The sequence below is a fragment of the Zootoca vivipara genome, chromosome 12, assembly GCF_963506605.1.
Source record: "Zootoca vivipara chromosome 12, rZooViv1.1, whole genome shotgun sequence".
NCBI classification, from domain to species: Eukaryota; Metazoa; Chordata; class Lepidosauria; order Squamata; family Lacertidae; genus Zootoca; species Zootoca vivipara.
The window spans coordinates 5338550-5360262 of record NC_083287.1 but is presented as its reverse complement, the minus strand read 5'-3'; the positions used below and the strand labels follow the sequence as shown (position 1 = coordinate 5360262).

Genomic DNA, 21713 nt, shown 5'->3' with positions numbered 1-21713 from the left:
TAGAAAAAGAGGTGCTGGAACTCACCATGAACACCTTCCTCATTCTCTTAGAATGGCAATGGTGAGAGATGCTGGAATTGAGTTATGGAGAGTTCCAGCTGAAAAAAGCCCTGATTATTCCAAATATATTTAAATATATTTAAGAACTCACAATCTAGAGGGGGGCAGGGAACCTTGAAGAGCCATTTGGAAAATTCTTATCTCCCTCCTCTGTTCCAAATCATCTGAGTGACAGTATTGATAACCTCCATGTTTGCTGCTGAATATCTTTTATTTAACTTCTATTTCTTCTAATGTGATAGCAACATGTACCTATTTTCTCAAGATTACCAAGCATGTCCAAAAAATGACACTTCAATAAGCACTTTAAAACAGATTATTTTTCCTGTAGTATTGGATATGTGATATATATGATGTTTTAAAAGTATTTATAATTTGCAGTGGGGTGGCATTAGAGTTTTTCACGGGAAAATGTAGCAAAATGCAAAATCTTCTGAGCATAAGGCATACACTTTCACAAGTCATTAAACAACAGTGACTTGGAACACAGGGAACAGTTTTGTAGCCCCCCCGGGGCTTAATGATTTAAGATATAATATGAAAATTGCGTAAATTGGATTTAAAAATGGTGAGATTGAGGAAGTCTACAGTGTCAAGTAAAAATGAAAGACTTGTTGTAATTGATATGTTTTTATTTTTTTATGTTTTATGTTTGCTTTTTGTTTTAGTTTTTGTGATTTTTTGTATTTTGTATTGTTTTAAAATGAATAAATATTATTTGGGGGGGGAGGAATGCAGAACTGGAGTTGTTTTTTTAAGTACTTTTTATTGAGATTTTTATAACAAATAAAACATTTCTGGTTTTTTACAATTCCAACTGCAGAAACATAAGGCAAAGGGCAATGTAAAATGTAGATTGTGGATCAGAATATGTTCAATACATGCAAAAATATCCATACAAATGGCTGAGAGGCAATATTGCTGAAAAGCCTATAGCCGTCCTAATGCTTACATACCGTCCAACTTTTTCAGATCAAAAACCAAGATGTGTGCCCTTTGGGATCAGTTATGTGACCCATGCCACGCTCTCACCCTGAAAAAAGTGCTGATCCGGAATGAGAGCACAGCACAAGTGGAGTTTTCATTGCAAAACGACTGCAAAACTCTCCCACCAGTTTGGAGAGGGTCCCAAATTTTGCAGTTTATAGTGAATGAAGCTGCTGCTTTTTATTCTTCTGTTTTGACTATATTTTAATAGTCCCTTAATTAGTTGGAATGTAATCTAATAAATGAGGAAATCCATGTGTTAAATTCCAAACAATTAAAATCAGCTAATTTTACCAAACATCTTGGTTAGCAGACTTGAGTGGTGCTGTCCAATGAAAGGAATTTGAAAGCTCCCATGGGGTGGGGGTAGGAAGAATGGGACTTTCAATTGCATCCAAAAGAATGATAGGGAGATCATAACTTCACCACCTGCCACCCTTTGGGTACATCTAAAATAGTTATCTATTTTATTCCCTGTTTAGGGAAGTTTTTAATATTGAATGCTGTATTGTTTTAATATTTGATTGGAAGCCGCCCAGGAGAGACTCAGCCAGATGGGCGGGGTACAAATAATAATAATAATAATAATAATAATAATAATAATAATAATAATAATATCTGGCTCCTGCTACTATTTTTTTCCAAAAGGAGTGGAGAAAGAAGCAATGGTCACACACACACACACAGAGAGAGAGAGAGAGAGAGAGAGAGAAAGAGAGAGAGAGAGAAGTCTATCTATCCATCCATCTAGGACCTCTTGTATATGCATAATAATAATAATAATAATAATAATAATAATAATAATAATAATAATAATAATAAATTTATTCCCCAGCCACTCTGGGCGGCTTCCAGAAGGATATTAAAATACAATCTATTAAACATTAAAAGCTTCCCTAAACAGGGCTGCCTTCAGATGTCCTCTAAAAGTCTGGTAGTTGTTTTTCTCTTTGACATCTGATGGGAGGGCGTTCCACAGGGCGGGTGCCACTACCAAGAAGGCCCTCTGCCTGGTTCCCTGTAACTTGGCTTCGCGTAGCGAGGCAACCGCCAGAAGGCCCTCGGCACTGGACCTCAGTGTCCGGGTAGAACGATGGGGGTGGAGACGCTCCTTCAGGTATACTGGACTGAGGCCATTTAGGGCTTTAAAGGTCAGCACCAATACTTTGAATTGTGCTCAGAAACGTACTGGGAGCCAATGTAGGTCTCTTAGGACCGGTGTTATGTGGTCTCGGCAGCCGCTCCCAGTCACCAGTCTAGCTGCCGCATTCTGGATTAATTGCAGTTTCCGGGTCACCTTCAAAGGTAGCCCCACGTAGAGCTCATTGCAGTAGTCCAAGCAGGAAATAACTAGAGCATGCACCACTCTGGTGAGACAGTCTGCGGGCAGGTCTCAGCCTGCGTACCAGATGGAGCTGGTAGACAGCCGCCCCGGACACAGAATTAACCTGTACCTCCATGGACAGCTGTGAGCCCAAAATGACTCCCAGGCTGCGCACCTGGTCCTTCAGGGGCACAGTTACCCCATTCAGGACCAGGGAGTCTTCCACATCTGCCCGCCTCCTGTCCCCCATGAACAGTACTTCTGTCTTGTCAGGATTCAACCTCAATCTGTTCGCTGCCATCCATCCTCCAACCACCTCCAGACACTCACACAGGACCTTCACCGCCTTCATTGGTACTGATTTGAAAGAAAGATAGAGCTGGGTATCATCCGCATATTGATGAACACCGCATATTGATGAACATCCAGCCGAAACAGTACCTCCATCTTGTCAGGATTCAACCTTGTCAGGATAACAGCTGGCTGGCAGAATTTTTAAAAAGATAAGGGGGGAAATCACTGTATGTTAGACATATTTAAACATCAAGATGTTACTCAATAAGCATTTAATAAATAAACAACAATCTTAAATCTTCATCTCTGTACAGCAGACAACTGAGACATTTTGAAGATATATGAGATCCATGAGATTTGGGCATCTAAGAATTGAAACCCAACATTTAAAAATTCTGGGTTCTCACTACAAAGTTTTTAGCCTTATTGCTTTGCAAAAGATTTGCCACCTACAGCCCTTTATGTATTGAACTTAAGCTATAAAAATATCACTTCTTATTGATCACATGGTTATTAAAGTTAGCCCAATGCCCCATTTATATGTCAAACACTTGTAATATTTCCTGTAAATATTAGAACGCAGGAGAAGACTCATAATACTATGGTATTCAGTCACATTAGAATTGTTTGGCTTTTCATCACTCAAAAGATAATAAAACTGTCATAAAAAGTTTTATTAAGCACACCATACATTTATCAAGGCAGTCTACTTCATTTATACATGTGCCCATGTATGTCAAATACATGCATGCAAGCTGCTTTAATAAATAGTACACGTGTCTCAACAAAGCTTATCATTGCACTGGCTCCCAGTGGAGTACAGGATCAGGTTTAAGGTGCTGGTTTTGACATTTAAAGCCCTATGCGGCTTGGGACCCTCGTACCTACGGGACCGCCTCTCCTGGTATGCCCCGCGGAGGACCTTAAGGTCCACAAACAACAATACTCTGGAGATCCCGAGCCATAAGGTGGCTAGATTGGCCTCTACTAGGGCCAGGGCCTTTTCAGTATTGGCCCCAGCTTCGTGGAACGCTCTTTCACAGGAAACCAGGACCCCTGCGGGATTTGTCATCTTTCCGCAGGGCCTGCAAGACAGAGGTGTTCCGCCTGGCCTTTGGGTTGGACTTAGTCTGACCCCTGTGTTTTCCTCCCTCATGGCTCGGATTTATGGACTACTTAAAATCAGGCTGCATTTTAAATTTTAATACTGTATTTTAATTAATTGCTTTTTATGTTTTATTGGAATTTTATTGGTGTGAGCCGCCGTGAGCCCAGTTTTGACTGGGGTGGGCGGGGTATAAATAAAAATTTATTATTATTAGTAGTAGTAGTAGTAGTATTGTATGGCCTTTTGCTGCACCAGCCTCTAACTCATTCAGACACCCAGACATAAGCAGGATTCTTCTTAGCCTTTAATGGCTACTGCCTGCTTGGTGTGTCCCATGAATAGCAAAGGAGACAAGTCAACAGGTTCCCGTTCAAAGCTTGTTTTCAAGTCTCCTTGAACATCTGTTCCTCCTAATGACATTTAAGAGAGCTTCCAAGAGAGGTCAAGGTAGAGATCTGTGGATCGCCTCCATGTTCCCCCAAGATGGCTTTACCATCGCCAGATTATTTCATATGAGTAATCGAAAGAAACCTTTTGCCAACCACTAGGGAGTATTTTACAGGTGGGCTTCAGTTGGAGCCTGAGTGCAGGCCTGCGAGCAAGGAGGTGTTTGTAAGCATTTCTAATGGCATTTTGATGTACATGTACAAAATTGATGTCGGAAGGATCATTGTAAAGTCCCAAACAGTGGAATATTGAGGACATTTTCAGATGGCAGTCAGATTCTAGCTGGGTGAGCCCAGTGTATTTTCTCATGTCACAGTTGATTAGGTTCACAGGGAAGTGGAAAGAGTAAAAAATTCTCTTATTACTTCAGCAATGCCATATCAGCCTCTTTTCCCTTTGAATGCAACATTAGTTTTTGTCCAGAACTCTAACTGCTTTCCACAGTTTGGGGAATTGTAAAGCAGAAACAATTTTCCCAGCTAGGCTGACCTTCACAGTAATAAGAAATGACTGGGATTTCTCTTTATTTCTCAAACATTTGAGGTGGGGGCACAGAAAGGGAATGTGTTTGTTTTACTTGATATTATGTTGTGGGCATCTATTTGGCACTTTGAATCTATTTTTTTTCCATTCAGGAGATTACATGCACTGTGGCACTTATCTGACCCATAGTCAGGTGGCAAGTGCATTGAAAAATGACATTAATGTCCTTTAAACCTTTTGTTATCAACCCAGAGATGGCATTTTGGTTTTGCCCATTATTGGAACACACTGTTTGTCACTTTTGGGAATGAATATTTTCATTTGCTCTCCTGCACTTACTCAAGTGATAAGCAGTGATCTTGAGAAATCTGAAAATTCTTACTGCACCAGAATTCCCAAGGCATTTAAGGCAGCCTGCACTGGAAAGCTGGTGCGACTTCAGCACTACTTTACTGTACCACACCATTCCTACTATATAAGCAGTAAGGAAATTTATTTGTTTATTTGTTATTTATTAAATTTGTATACTGCTCTTCATCTGTAGATTTCAGGGTGGTTCACAAGATAAAAATACAATATAAAAACACAAAATACGTAATAAAATCAAGAACAAAAAACCCCACAAACCAGTAAACTCCCTCCCCCACCCCTTCCCAGAAACATCATTTTTTTATTTATAAAATGGTAGCATAAATCTTTTGCTCAAAGCAAAACATGCCATTTTATTTAATTATAATAAATATGCCACTATTAAGAAAAAAATCAGAGTGCTAAGGTAAAGGTAAAGGGACCCCTGACCATTAGGTCCAGTCATGACCGACTCTGGGGTTGCGCGCTCATCTCGCATTATTGGCCGAGGGAGCCGGCGTATAGCTTCCAGGTCATGTGGCCAGCATGACAAAGCCGCTTCTGGCAAACCAGAGCAGCACATGGAAACACCGTTTACCTTCCCGCTGTAGCAGTTCCTATTTATCTACTTGCACTTTGACGTGCTTTCGAACTGCTAGGTTGGCAGGAGCTGGGACCGAGCAACGGGAGCTCACCCCGTCACAGGGATTCGAACCGCCGACCTTCTGATCAGCAAGCCCTAGGCTCAGTGGTTTAACCCACAGCGCCACCTGGGTCCTTGAGAATAGTACATAAAACCACCCAATAAAAAGTTAAGGTCAGAACTCAATTGAGTTCTCCAAATGTTTGGGTGTGACTATGGAATCGTTCAAATGTTGTTGAGCACTGGGTTGCACATCCAGCAAAATCACATTTTAATCCACCGTGAACCATACCAGGGAAGAAGCCCCTCATTTTGGATGCTTTGGTCATGTGAAACTCTATCCATAAACAACACTAGCATATCAAGGAATCAGCTAGACAAGAACCTTTATCCCCTGTGCTAGTTTTTAACAGTTATTTATTGGATGGATGGATAAATGAAGAAGCATGGAGGCTTGCAGTGGTGCTCCCAACTACTCCTTGGTCTGCCTTGTGTGGATCCACAGGAACCAGACTCCACCTCTTCATCCCTGCTTCCAGAATCTGATAGCTGGTCTACAAGCTCATTGGGGGGGGGGTCAATAAAGCTCTGAGGAGAGATCCCCACAGTTGGAAACTCAGTTACTCTGAAAAAGCCAGAGGTTGTAGAAGATAGCACTCACCCCTTGACTGGCCAGAAGGCAACACTTAGGGGGTGGCCCTTCAGTCAGTTGCTACCGAGCCTTGCTGTAAAACTCAGCCAGATGTTCCAGCACCTTGCTGAGATTAATATTTGCGCTTAGTAGCAGGAGTGTTATCTGTTTGTCCTGAACCCATTGAGATCGCCCTACAAGGTGCTGCCTTTGCCTAGTCTTTCTTTGTCTTGCCACCCTGCCTGCCTTGGGAACCAGGACCTGCCAACCTCCCATTCCTTGGGACATCAACTCTCCCACGAAAACTCCAAAACTGTAATGGTTGCCTTTGCTGAAAGATCTTTGTGGCTACCCTTTCAGAAGGGTCTACCTTGTCTGCAAGCTTCATCCATTGGTTCCCACCCCCCCATTAAAAAATTAAAATAAAATACAAATATTAATATCAATAACAGCAGCAACACACACACTCACACCCCAAAAACCCCAACTTCCAGCCAAGATTTTGTTCAGTAGCCTCAGTTTTTGTAGCTGAAGTCAATCAGGGCCCTGCCCTCCCAGGTCAGATAGAAAAAGGACTGCAAGGCAGGAAGCAGGTCTTCCAGGACTCACAGCCAAAATGGAATTAATTGAGGAGAAGGGTAAACTAATTGCAGGCATCTGAGGGAGAAACACACATTTTGGAGAAAATGAATGGGAAGTGATTTTTAGGATATGCATGAAAAATGAATGGGAAGAATTATTCATTGGCAAATTGATTTGGAGAGATATGGGTGGGAAACTAATCTAGGGGGTAAATTAATTGAACAACACCCTCCACCCCCATCCCACCATCCCGTCACACCCTTGGTTTGTAACCTTGGGTAGTAGCACTTGCTTCCACCTAGTAGTCCATCACTTTGGATTACCATGAGGGCAACATGACTGACTTGCAGTTAGTCCCCCGCACCTGCAATTCAGTTTTATGCTTCCTATGAACATGGTGATTCAATTTAGCTATCATGGCTTATAGATAGTCATCCATTGATAGCGGGATTAAGTGGAGATTGGAATGTTTGGAGCAGGGAATGAATGGTAGAAGTGCCTTGGCTTATTGAGTAGGGCTTGTAACACTACCTTCCTACATTTTGGAGGCAAAAACTGCTGCCTTCAACTCCGTCTTAGGATACTGAAAACAAGGGGATTTTCAAGCATCTAGAACAGTTTTCTTCAATTTTGGGTCCCCAAATGTTCTTGGATCACAACTCCCATCATCCCCAGCCAATGTAGGGACAATGGGAGTTGTAGTCCATCAACATCTGGAGAACCAAAGCTGAAGACCAGTGATCTAGAAGGATCCACTACGATACAGGATTGGTGGACCATCAGTGCATCAGAAGTTGTGCAGGTCTGTGCTAAGACCAATAAAATGAGACTTGTACTCACAAACTGAATGTGTGGTTTTCTTTCTCTTTTTAAGCTTTTGAAAATAGTGCCCTCTTCTGTTAATCATTTAATAGCTCCTTTTTAAAATAATATTTATATTACTATGCATAATGGTGCCTGCCACTGAGTCACATACAAGTGGTCCTAGAGCCCTTTACAACTGGCAGCAACAGCAGATCACCTCCCATAGGATGGCATAGAAATTGATAATAGAGACACCACAACTTTGTACAATCATATCAAAACAGTCCTATTGATGGCTTGTTGTTTCAGTGTAGTGTAATGTTCACCTACTGCAGTTGATGGTTGTTAAATGGAGTACTGTAATTACTGGTAGTTATCACTGCCATTTCTAGGAATCAAAACAAGAGAAATAGGAACAAAAAGTTTTGCTATTCAAGTGCAAAACTTGGGTGATTAAGAAATTTATCCAAGGTCACATAAGAAATCTCTTGCAAATCCGGACGTGATTTTCTAAAGGAGGACCAAACCTTCTATATGAAACATTAGCTGAGGCTATATTTCTTAATTATAAGTTCTCGTATTAAAATGTTACAAAAGTAGAATGCAATTTCTTTACCTTTCACATTGATGAATGGTTTCTCACTAGTTCACAATAAAAACAGTTCCTTTTATAATGCGCATTGTTTCAGTGTTTCAGAAAGTAATGATGAAACCAAACTATTTATTTGATTAATTGAATGTAGTTTTATTTCTTATTGGCGCTGATAACTTATAAGTATTAAATGAATGGGTCCTTTTAAAGTTCCGCTTTTTGGCAAAATGGAAATCCTGCAAGATAGGGAACACCTTTTATTGATTGCATGTTTAGCAGAGCAAATTAGGTTTCCAGACCTTAATCCTCTATGAAAAGCAGAAAAACCAAAGAATTGCATCAGTGTTATTCAGCTGGTTCTTTCAGCTTGATTACTGGGCAGAACAAGAATCTGATTCTAGATATGAGGAAATTTCTCTCTACAATAAAGCTATTTGCAAGGTACTTTGATTTGTTGCTATTTTGCAAATTTGCAAAATTCTTGAAAGATCACATTGAAGAGAAATGTAGATGAATGTAGAACCATTTTTGATTGAAAGATAATTTGATTTCATCAGCATATGGTATTTGCTTAGCATAATTTTAGCTTTTTTTCTTTGGAACCAATAAAAGAAAGACTCTTCCCACATATTTAAAATTGTCATAAAGTGACATCATACCAAGTAATCTCAAAGTAGTTATAAACTTTGCAGCTTTTTATGGAGTGAAATGAATAAAATATTTCCTTAAATATAATGTATGCAAGAAAGGAGAAATGCTTAATACGACTCTTTCAAACTACAGGGTGATACTATACAATCATCACTGGGCATATTCCAGCCACGATCCAATCAGACTTTTACTTGGAAGTTTTATTGATTTCAATGAGAGAGTGCTAAACACATATATTTAACTCTGCATAGAAAGTAATTGGACTTTAAAAGCTTTGCATCACACCCATTACTTTGAAATACTGTACTTTATGAATTTACTGGTAAATTCATTTTTATTCGTTTAGTTTTACCCCACCTTATCTTCTGAGGTTAAAGTATTACTCAGCATAAAAATACTTCCTTGTTGAGAAGCATTCCAAATTACCCAAAGGATCACATCTCTTGTTTCAATTTCCACTAGAAAGTTCCACCTATGTCTACTTTTACAAGTTCATGTCAGTACAAAGCCATATTAACACCCTTCTTTGTTTTGCAAGGCAGGGACCACTATTCCCAAAGATAGGGGCCTAGCATAAAGTGATGTTACTGAAATTAAATATGGCTGACTATGAACATTCGGTGTCTGTGGCATTCACTGGTACTGGAAACTACAATTAGGAGACAAAAATGTGGGCGATAAAAGGAAGTTTTACTGAGGCAGCGACTGTTCCTCGCAATAACTATTCTTTGTTTTCAGAGTTACCTCAAGTCCCCCCCCCCTTGCTAACTACATGAGGTCATGTTCTCTCTTCAGTTCTGAGGATAAAAATTTGGCTCTTGTTCTTCTGTATTACAAGGAAAGGATTTGAATTGTTGTACAAGCAAGCAATGTCTTTTGCTGCCAAAGCCTGCCTTTATTGAGCTCTCACAAGCATAATTGAGGTTGTACAAGTTACTATGTCATGGTTGAGACTGAAATCCATGTAGACATAACAATGTTTACATGCACACCGTTTGCTGTGTGGTTTCTTTCTTGAAACACCACCGCTTACTTATACACAAGACTTTAAAACACCTCAAGTCTGAATATGTGACCACAAATCAAAGTGAGAAAGGATCTAAAGGGAATGCAAAAGGGTATGGTCAAGTGCCATGTTGATATAGACCGTGAGCCTGAGAGAAACATCATTGTGCTTGAGGTAGCAATGATTCCCCTCACTGTGCCTCACACAATAAAAACAATTCTCGCTTCATGCTCATATCCAAGTGATTTAGGTCCACTGAAGTCCATACGATTACACTGCTACTTATTAAGGTATTTCTAAGGGGAGTAAGGCCCTTGCAATTTATTGGGTTATTCCCTTCCCATTACAGGTAGGTAGCCATGTTGGTCTGACGTAGTCGAAACAAAAAAATTTAAAAAATTCCTTCCAGTAGCACCTTAGAGACCAACTAAGTTTGCCATAGGTATGAACTTTCGTGTGCATGCATTCCCAATGTCCCTTCCCATTGTGACCCTGGAACTTCTCTACCTTCAATGGAGTTATTTCTGAGGTACGCTAAAAGGAAAACAAAACATACTGAGAGTGTAGATAAATACCAGGTACAAACTCATAAAACATCAGTCTCTCTTACAGGTACTGGGATTATAAATGGCTCTACCATGTTAATATCTATAGTACATATGAAGCCAAAGGGCCCTTAATCTGTATATACCCAACCTTTAAATAAAAAACCCCCACATTTTATTGTGATCACTGCATGTTTTCATCCACTTGAAAGTCATCAAAATCACACCTGAGAGAAACTTAGAGCTTTTATTATTTTTTACCACAAAAATATCCTTGTTTTATAAAGTGCAAAAGATTGCCTAAAGGGTCCATAAATATTTTGTGTGATTCTGGTCAAGGTATAAAAGTAGGAAAGAGTAGATACATGAAGAAATTCAGCTGTCTATCAACAGTGCCTTGTGGAAGCGCAAGATTTTGTGAACGGTAAGGCAATAATGTGAGATTTAATGAAAAACCTACAGATTTTCAGCTTGTTACAGATTTTCAGATTTGCTGTGGGAAAGATAGTTTGCCATTTTTAATTTTGGCTGCTTTTGCTCAAGTCCACCTGTGGTACAGTACCCATATTGGATCATCATTCTTCCTTTCGTTATCCCAAGAGTATTTATATTGCTATGATATCAGGGTCTCCAAACACCTGGTTCCCTGCTTCCTCACCAGGATCACAGCTTAGAGAGAACTACAGGAATTACAGCTCAGATTTTCTCTCACACACCAACATGGGACCCCTGACCTAAGAAGCTAAATGAAGATTCCCAAACCTACAGCCTTCATTCTGCCTAACTGGTCATTGAAGGAAGTCACAAGATGCTCCCTTTGTGCCACCAGACTAATTACCTGCTGCAGATCTTGTGCCCAATTTACGTGCCACTTGCCTAACATATCAGTCCATTTCCACCTATCTGAAGAAGCTGAGTTCAATACAGTTACTCAACCTAGGATGGAATCTAGCATGTATTTTAAAAAAGGCTGTGAAAATGATTTTTTAAAAAATATATCGAATTTGCCATTAGCTCACCATCACCATCTAGTGTCCCATTTGTATAATGCACTTAAAACAGGCATAAAATGTTATATTTTGCAGCTGTACCTGGTCAAGGAAGAGTCTGTTGCTCTCTAGATATTGCCGGGCTCTTAACTCCCATCAGCCGCCAGTCATGTCCTCACAGGTTGCTGAGCCAGTAACGTTGAGGTGATCCAGAAATCATGGGAAAGTGGCATACTATTGTGTCCTGTGGTTCACCTGTCCTCCAGTTTGAAAAGATGCAGCTGCCAAGTTACTCATTATAGCTTTCTGGCTGGATTGACAAACCTTCATTTCCCTCCTCGGATTAACGGTAATGATGGCCCAGGGAGCAAGGAACCACTACTTTCCCCACACTGACCCTGATCTGACACTCATGCTCTCAGGGGTGCTCTGCTCATGCTGCAACCGTCCTCATCAAAAGATTTCCAAATTGTGGCTTTGACTGAACAAAGCTGACAAGAGTAAAATACAGTAAAAGAAATTAAATAAATGCAGCTTCGGAGCGTCAATGGGTGACAGATAGAAGTGGCACAAGATACATTAAGGATTCAAGAACACTAAGAATTCAGAACACCTGGTGTGCTGTTTCCTGAGCTTCTTAAAATAGCTTTAACAAAACTCCACCTGAAATTACCTTGTTGTTAAGGCCTGAAATTGAACTGGTCCCAACCCTACCCAGTAACTGTAAGCCCTATGTAGCATCTCTAATAGACCCCTGACAGAGCAGCATCCGTAGCGGGACTTATAGCTCATTTTGGCAGTAGGTGTCTTGCTGGCATTGAATCTCATGAACGTCTGCAGAGGAGGGAGGGTTCTCTGTGGAAACAATTTCCACATCAATCCTTGGGCATTCCCTTCATATACAGCTCCAGTTATAGCAGAATCATTCATATGCGGGAGGCCTGCGGCCCCTGTTGACATTCAGCCTCTACAGCTGAACAAAAATTGCAGCCTGTGACAATATCGTTCTAATTAGCACAAAAAACAAATAGGGTGGGGGTTTTTTGTTGACAAAGAATTGTATACATACAGTGGTACCTCTACTTATGAATAACTCTACTTACGAATGTTTCTACTTATGAATGGAGCTCCGTCCGCCATCTTGGGTGTGGTTTAGATAGGATTTTTTCTACTTATGAATTTTTAGATAGGGTTGCTTCTACTTACGAATTTTTTCTCCCAATGCATTCCTATGGGATTCGACTTACAATTTTTTCGACTTACGAATGTGCGTTCAGAACGCATTAAATTCGTAAGTAGAGGTACCACTGTATTTGTATATTTGGATTCTAACTTCGTTCCCATTTTACCTGAAGCTGAGTCAAAACTACTCAGTTTTTCACAGAATTCTAAACAGCTCACCTTTTTGGCAGTTTTTCAGTTCATAAATATTCATTTATTCATTCACATTGACCTCACTTATCTTCCTTTTCAGTTGCCTTCATTTTCCTACAATGACATCCTCATTGATATAATCCTTGATTGTATCGATCTTGTGGGATCTTTGTAGGATCACTCATATGGCAGATCCAGGGAGGAAACAGGAACAGCCATAGGAGCCATCTCCTAGGGCCATGGGGGTTTAGGCCCCCACAATAAAATATTTGAGGGGGCCGGGCCCCCACAAAGTTGATGGGCATTCCCATTCAAATTATGTGTGTGCACTGCATCATGTGATCAATTATTTTATTCACGTTGGCACCCCTGGGAACAGCTGAGGGTGCCAAAGCAACAGCTGCAGGCACAGTGGTGAGTGAATGTTTGCACAATATTCAAATAAAATCAGAATTGGAATTTTTGTACATTTTGTTTCGCCTGAGTTAGTGCATCATCGAAGCACCACCAGGAAGTTGCACACACACAAGTGTGCCAGCGCTACATCACAGGTATTGTGCTTATTTTGTGTGTCGGCCCCAGACATAATTCTGACCCAGCACCATGGATGTTAGTTAGATACACTCTTATATGGTTAGTATCGCTGCCTGGCCATCTTATAGTATGACTTAAGAAATTGTGTTTGTTACTGTACAGTGCTCTGATAGATGACTAGTATGAAGGTCTGAAAAGCTGGAAAATGAAGGAAGGACCCAGCCCAACAAAGATCTTGCCATTAACCCTGTGCCCTGATTCATCAGGTGGCACCCAAACACTACCAATGGCCTGCAATGACACTTTGCCTTTTTAGGTATACACATGAAATGCCTTAGATATAATACATTTTAAAATGTATGTCAATCAATGGATTCATTGATTACAGTCAACAGATCTCACAATGAAACAATCAATTAACATACAAAATAAGATACACGATTGTTGTTGTTGTTTAGTCGTTTAGTCGTGTCTGACTCTTGACCCCATGGACCATAGCATGCCAGGCACTCCTGTCTTCCACTGCCTCCTGCAGTTTGGTCAGACCCATGTTGGTAGCTTCGACAACACTGTCCAACCATCTCGTCCTCTGTCGTCCCCTTCTCCTAGTGCCCTCCATCTTTCCCAACATCAGGGTCTTTTCCAGGGAGTCTTCTCTTCTCATGAAGTGGATTTGTCCTTCCAGTGAGCACTCGGGGTTAATTTACTTCAGAATGGATAGGTTTGATCTTCTTGCAGTCCATGGGACTCTCAAGAGTCTCCTCCAGGACCATAATTCAAAAGCATCAATTCTTCGGCGATCAGCATTCTTTATGGTCCAGCTCTCACTTCCATGCATCCCTACTGGGAAAACCATAGCTTTAACTATACAGACCTTTGTCTCTGCTTTTTAAGATGCTGTCTAGGTTTGTCGTTGCTTTTCTCCCAAGTAGCAGGCGTCTTTTAATTTCGTGACTGCTGTCACCATCTGCAGTGATCATGGAACCCAAGAAAGTAAAATCTCTCACTGCCTCCAATTCTTCTCCTTCTATTTGCCAGGAGGTGATGGGACCAGTGGCCATGATCTTGGGGGTTTTTTTGATGTTGAGCTTCAGACCATATTTTGCACTCTCCTCTTTCACCCTCATTAAAAGGTTCTTTAATTCCTCCTCACTTTCTGCCATCAAGGTTGTGTCATCTGCGTATCTGAGGTTGTTGATATTTCTTCCGGCAATCTTAATTCCGGTTTGGGATTCATGTAGTCCAGCCTTTCGCATGATGAATTCTGCATATAAGTTAAATAAGCAGGGAGACAATATACTTGTCGTACTCATTTGCCAATTTTGAACCAATCAGTTGTTCCATATTCAGTTCTAACTGTAGCTTCTTGTCCCACATAGAGATTTCTCAGGAGACAGATGAGGTGATCAGGCACTCCCATTTCTTTAAGAACTTGCCATAGTTTGCTGTGGTCGACAGAGTCAAAGGCTTTTGCATAGTCAATGAAGCAGAGGTAGATGTTTTTCTGGAACTCTCTAGCTTTCTCCATAATCCAGCACATGTTTGCTATTTGGTCTCTGGTTCCTCTGCCCCTTCAAAATCGAACTTGCACTTCTGGGAGTTCTCGGTCCACATACTGCTTAAGCCTGCCTTGTAGAATTTTAAGCATAACCTTGCTAGCATGTGAAATGAGTACAATTGTGCGGTAGTTGGAGCATTCTTTGGCACTGCCCTTCTTTGGGATTGGAATGTAGACTGATCTTCTCCAATCCTCTGGCCACTGCTGAGTTTTCCAAACTTGCTGGCATATTGAGTGTAGCACCTTAACAGCATCATCATTTAAAATTTTAAATAGTTCAGCTGGAATATCATCACTTCCACTGGCCTTGCTATTTGCAGTGCTTTCTAAGGCCCATTTGACTTCACTCTCCAGGATGTCTGGCTCAAGGTCAGCAACCACACTACCTGGGGTGTACGAGACATCCATATCTTTCAAGTATAATTCCTCTGTGTATTCTTGCCACCTCTTCTTGATGTCTTCTGCTTCTGTTAGGTCCTTTCCACTTTTGTCCTTTATTATGGTAATCTTTGTACGAAATGTTCCTTTCGTATCTCCAATTTTCTTGAACAGATCTCTGGTTTTTCCCATTCTGTTGTTTTCCTCTATTTCTTTGCATTGCTTGTTTAAGAAGGCCCTCTTGTCTCTCCTTGCTATTTTTCGGAAATCTGCATTCAGTTTCCTGTATCTTTCACTATCTCCCTCGCATTTTGCTTGCCTTCTCTCCCCCGCTATTTGTAAGGCCTTGTTGGACAGCCACTTTGCTTTCTTGCATTTCCTTTTCATTGGGATGGTTTTCGTTTCTGCCTCTTGTATAATGTTACGAGCCTCCATCCATAGTTCTTCAGGCACTCTGTTCCACCAAATCTAAATCCTTAAACCTGTTAGATTGTATCTTACTGGCCCAGTGGTTTTTCCTACTCTCTTCAGTTTAAGCTTGAATTTTGCTGTAAGAAGCTGATGATCTGAGCCAAAGATACACAGTTAGGGAATCTCAAACAGATCAAGATTTTTGCATATACTGTATATACATTGCTCTCAACAGGAAATTAGCTACGACTCTCTTCTGTGCATTGACCATGTTAGCAGACTGAGCGGAAATATATTATTCTTTTCTTAGTAATTTATCAACTTACATATTTGTCCAGAAAATATGCATCCCTTTCCCCTGATAATGTGAGTCTAGACCGGTTGCCCAAAGCATTCCTTAACTTTCTTCTATCACATTTTTATCCTAATCATACGTTATCAGCATATGTGGATTTGCAACAACATCCTCGCAAAAGAACACTTTTAAAAATAATGGTGCTTAAATACATTTACAGCTGGAAATCACTTGTTTCGGCTGCTTTGGGTTTTGGTTAGGTTTCTAATTTGATCACACTAAAAATGGCTGGAGACCACCCATAATCTTTGCCACATAATGAGTGGAACCAGGATGTATGTTGAAGGATATGCTGTTCTCATCACCTCAGGTTGTGTCAATTCATATTGAATCAAGTCAGGTTGCATCAGCAATATCCCTATCAGAACTTATTCCTGAGAGCAGTAGATTTGATTTTAAGTAGATTTAGACAGCAAATATCTCGGCCACAACAAATGTATATAATGAGCAGATATCTGTGAAAACCAGCTATTTTTAAAGTCACTGGGAAAACCAAACCTTTTGATATTACGGTCTACATATTTCTATGATGTTAAGCTACTAAATTTAAATGCAAAAACAGGTTTCCTATCTTTAGTAGGAAAGAGTATTAAATAACATGTGAATTGATTATTATAATCCTAGGTAAAGGGTAAAGGGGCCCCTGACCATCAGGTCCAGTCGTGTCCGACTCTGGGGTTGCGGCACTCATCTTGCTCTATAGGCCGAGGGAGCCGGCGTTTGTCCGCAGACAGCTTCCGGGTCATGTGGCCAGCATGATAAAGCTGCTTCTGGCGAACCAGAGCAGCACACGGAAACGCCGTTTACCTTCCCGCCGGAGCGGTCCCTATTTATCTACTTGCACTTTGATGTGCTTTCAAACTGCTAGGTGGGCAGGAGCTGGGACCAAGCAACGGGAGTTCACCCCATTGCAGGGATTCGAACCGCCAACCTTCTGATCAGCAAGCCCTAGACTCTGTGATTTAACCCACAGCGCCACCTGGGTCCTTAGATTAGATAATCCTAGGAAGCCGCAAATTTCCTGTGTCAAACAACTGTGCACAGTACTTTTAAGAAAACAGAATATTGTTCAGGGTTTTCGTCTTATTTGTTTTGTATTTTAAACTGTGTTTAACTATTTTCTGTGTAAATCACCTTGAGGTGGTGGTTTACAAGGCAATTAATAAAATAATAATACTAACTTACTAAAATTTAGTGAGAATTAAGCGGCTGTCTGAGTGGCTGGCACTGCTTTGTGATGGTTCCCGTGTTTACTTGGATGGTTGCTTCCAGAGGGTGATACTTGGAGAATGCTTTTCAGCCCCGTGGAGCTTTCAATGTGGAGTTCCTCAGGGCTCAATTTCATCCCCATGCTATTTAACATCTACATGAAACCACTAAGTGGGGTCATCCAGAGTTTTGGGGTACATTGTCAGCAATATGCTGAAAACACACAGCCCTACTTCTTTATATCTGCAGGTGAGGCAATGGAAGTGCTGGACTGTTGTCTTGCCTTAGTAATGGACTAGATGAGAGCCAACAAACCGAAGCTCAATCCAGATAAAACTGAGGCTCTGTTAGTGGGTGGTTTTACAAATGGATGGGAGGTTGCCTGCTCTCACCAATCTACAGTCCGGGGGCCAGATAAGGCCTGAGGGACTCATTTATCCGGCCCATGGCAACCCCCGCTGCCGCCCGCTCTTAACAGCACGGGGACCCACTTCCGGGTCCGAGGAGCACCAGAAAGAACTTGTGCAGATGCGCACGGGCCTCCTCCGACCCAGATGTGCACCGAAAATGGCGTCGTGAGCAAATGCTATTTCCGGTGCACATCTGGGTTGGAGGAGGCCTTTGTGCACAAGCTATTTCCAGTGCTCCTCTGACCCATAAGTGCACCGGAAATAGTGTATGTGCATGTGTATGAGCACGCGCTCCCCCACCCTCTGGCACACGGTGTGATTGTCACCCGAGACATTGGAGACCCCTGGGCTACGCTCCCTCAGAAGGAGCGGGTAAACTTGGGCACCCACTCGCTCCAAGGCAAGCCGGGGAGGGAGGGAGGCTGGGAGGGGTGAACTGCTAGGTGGGAAGGAGCAGGGTCTGAGCAACGGGAGTTCACCCCATCACGGGGATTCAAACCGCCGACCTTCTGATCGGCAAACCCTAAGCTCTGTGGTTTAACCCACTCATTGGATCCATTGCTTGAGGCTCAGGTGGCCTCAGTGGCACAGAGTGCTTGCCATCAGCTTTGGCTGCTGGCCCAGCTGTACCCCTATCTGGGGAGAGATAGCCTAACTTCTGTTGTCTATACTCTGCTAACGTCTAAACTGGATTACTCCAATACAATATGTGTAGGGCTGCCTGTGAAGATGGCTTGGAAACTTCAGCTGGTGCAGAATTCTGGGCAAGATGGTTTGAGCATATTACACCGATCCTAGTCTGACTGCGCTGGCTGCCAATTAGCTTCCAGGCCCAATTCAAAGTGCTGGCTTTGATCTATAAAGCCTTAAACAGCTCATGACCACAATAACTCAAGGACCACCTCTCCAGACTCTGCAATCATCATCTGAGGTCCTTCTTCATGTGCCTCCTCCATGGGTGCCACTCAGAGGGTGGCAATGTGAGAATGGGCCTTTTCCGCAGTGACTCACCTGGCGCCTTCATTACATCTCTTTAGGTGCCAGGCAAAAATATTCCTCTTGTCCCAGCATTTGGCCAGTTAAACAACCTATGGCCTTTTAAACCATGGTGGGGGGGTATTGTTTTGTTTGTTATTATGTTATGTATTTTTGTGTTTTTATACTGTAAGCCATCCTGTGATCCTCGGATGAAGGGCAGCTATATAAATTTAAACAACAACCCTCCTGTGAAGAAGTCCCTGCAGTTGGAAAAGATTCTTTGTGCGTGTTCCACTTGACCATGATTCACTTCATGTGGAATCATTTCAGCTGATCCTAGCAGGACTTGTAAAGAGTTTGGGATCAAACTGGCTGATAATGCATAATCTAACAGGCTCTCCAAACACCGTGAGATTTTTCAGATCAACGGTACTTTCCCATCATGCTGATATCCTAAGATCTATTAGCAGTATATAGGTATGTAGCTACGATATGAGTGGCCTTACGCATTGCTCTTTTCTTCCTTTTTTTCCAGCTGGTTAATAATCCTCTAGCAAGCCAAGCAGCGGCAGCAGCAGCGGCAGCCGCCATGGGCTCCATAGCCAGCTCGCAGGCCTTTGGCAATGCACTCTCCGGTCTACAGGGGGTCACAGGTCAACTAGTCACTAATGCACAAGGACAGGTGAGTGGAAGACAGGAGGAAATAGTGAATTCATATGGCATATTGATTTGGGGTAGAAATGAACTCCTTATGCATGACCGCAATTTCTAGCTGCACATATATTAGTGGGTGAGTAGACTTAAATAAATCATTCTTCAGTCCAGTCCTCTTTAAAGTGGCAGCTCTTAATACAAGGACTATGCTTCATACAGTACCTACAAATGTATGTGTTTAGGCCTCTCATCACACAATATATTCTCTCTGTGTGTGTGCTGCAGGCCATACAAGGGCACAATAGCTGCTACCTGCCCTTATCACGGTCCCTGCTGCTGCCAACCTAGCAGTTCGAAAGCACAGTGGGGAGGTAAACGGCGTTTCCGTGCGCTGCTCTGGTTCGCCAGAAGCGGCTTAGTCATGCTAGCCACAGAGGCGTAGTAAGTGCAGGTGGTACCCGGTACGGAATTTTTTGGTCACTCCCCCACGCCGCTTTGCTGTGGGGCTGGCAAAGCTGCGTCCTCTTGGGAGCCACAGCTCCCGTCCGTCCCCCTCCCTCCCTCCCCGGCTCGCTGTAAAGCGGCAAAGCGGGTGCCACTTACAGCGAGCCGGGGGGAGGGAGGATGGGAGGGGGGGGTCCCGGCTCACTGTAAGCGGCAACTGCTTTGCCATTTTACAGCAGGGGGAGGGGGGGAGGGAGGGGGAAGCCGTGGCTCCCGTCTGCCCCTCTCTGGCTCGCTGTAAAGCGGCAAAGCAGGAGCCGCTTACGGCGAGCCAGGGAGGGAGGGAGGGAGGCTGGGAGGGGCAGCCGCAAACAGAGGATCCTCTACATGTGGCTGTGGCTGCGCGATGGCTGCTCACGCCGCCCTGGTGGGGCGCTGCCTTGTCACCCCTGGAGATGTGCCACTGGGAGCGCACTCCCCCCCCCCCGTTGCGACGCCACTGGCTGCCCACATGAGCCAGAAGCTGTCTGCAGACAAATGCCGGCTCCCTCGGCCTATAGAGCAAGATGAGCGCGCAACCCCAGAGTCATCCGCGACTGGACCTAACAGTCAGGGGTTCCTTTACCTATACCTTTACCCTTATCACATGTAGGTGACATACCTTTAAGTACCTTTAAGCATGTGATGAGATCAGATAACTTTATTGAAATCACTGTCTCATAGCAAGCTCAGCTGGTGATTTGAGTGGGATGGTTTACTGGCTACAACATTGAATAGGACCACTCCACAGTTCCTTTTATCGCATGTCCTGCTTCTTTCCTATAATAAAGACCAGGTATGAAGCAAAGAAAACTGCACTAGAGCCATGGACTAGCCTTTAGTATTTAACTCCATTTTAATTGTTTAATTGTTATTTTAATTGTTCACCATAATCCTACCCACATGTGATGGAGCATCTACACCAGACCTAAAGGAGCTGCTAAAGGCCTCCCTGGTCTGGCAATCCTTTACTTCCCCAGGAACATGAAGCAACATGTAGTTTTCCAACCCACTGCACATAACTCGGCATCTCCTTCTCTTCCAGAATTAAGCTGTGTCCCTTGGGCCTAGGTGGAGAGCAAGCTAATGAATTCTCCTCAAGGAGTCTTTTAGCAGCCTCGATTGCAAGTAAATGACATACCCCCTCATTTGTATAATTCTTCTTGATATTACTTCTCTTCATATAATAGTCATACCATCACTGAAGCCCACTAATTAAACAGAATTTCCCAGTATTCTATTAACCATGGTGGGGGGACCTCACACAGGCACCCCAAAACCCCTCCAACCTCTTGTAAATGTTTATTCCCAGCATTACTTTTAATAACTTGAAATCATAGCTATAGTATCATTAATGCTTTTTTTTCTTAAAAAATGTTTAGGGGTACTCTCATTTTCCTACTCATATTGAAATACTGCCCCTCAATGAGGCCAAACTTAGATTCACAAAATGTTTAGGGGGTATGCATACCCCTGCCCCCCCCCCCCGAAAAAAAGCACGGAGTATCATTATTGACAATCATTGAAATCAGTATAGTTTTTGTGCTTCCTCAGTTATTGACATATAATTCAAAAATGAAGAAGCAATAAATTCTTCTTCTCTGTGCTTTGATATCACCAATTTACTTATCTGAGACAGAAGTGGCATTTATTTATTCTGTCCAGTGTGTTTAAATATTAAAAGGAGTATCCTCAAGCATTATGTTTTGGGGTTTGCTTTTTGAAAACTTATTATTAACATAGAGCATAAGCAAAGATACATCTGGAGCTCACTCTCCTCATCATACAAGTCCCACAAGGAAAAAATGCTGACCTTGTTATATTTACTGGGTGGGTACAGAATTGTTCCATCACTACCCCGAGGGTTGAACGATG

At 42.3% G+C, this 21713-nt stretch overlaps 1 protein-coding gene across 1 annotated transcript in view; it reads left to right on the top strand.

Annotated features, from left to right (window-relative positions):
• POU6F2 (POU class 6 homeobox 2) overlaps window positions 1-21713 on the top strand; it is a 303696-nt gene that overhangs the window by 251849 nt on the left and 30134 nt on the right. Inside the window, 1 exon segment of the mRNA XM_035129851.2 lies at window positions 19237-19383. Within this exon segment, the coding sequence (XP_034985742.1) occupies window positions 19237-19383 (147 nt within the window).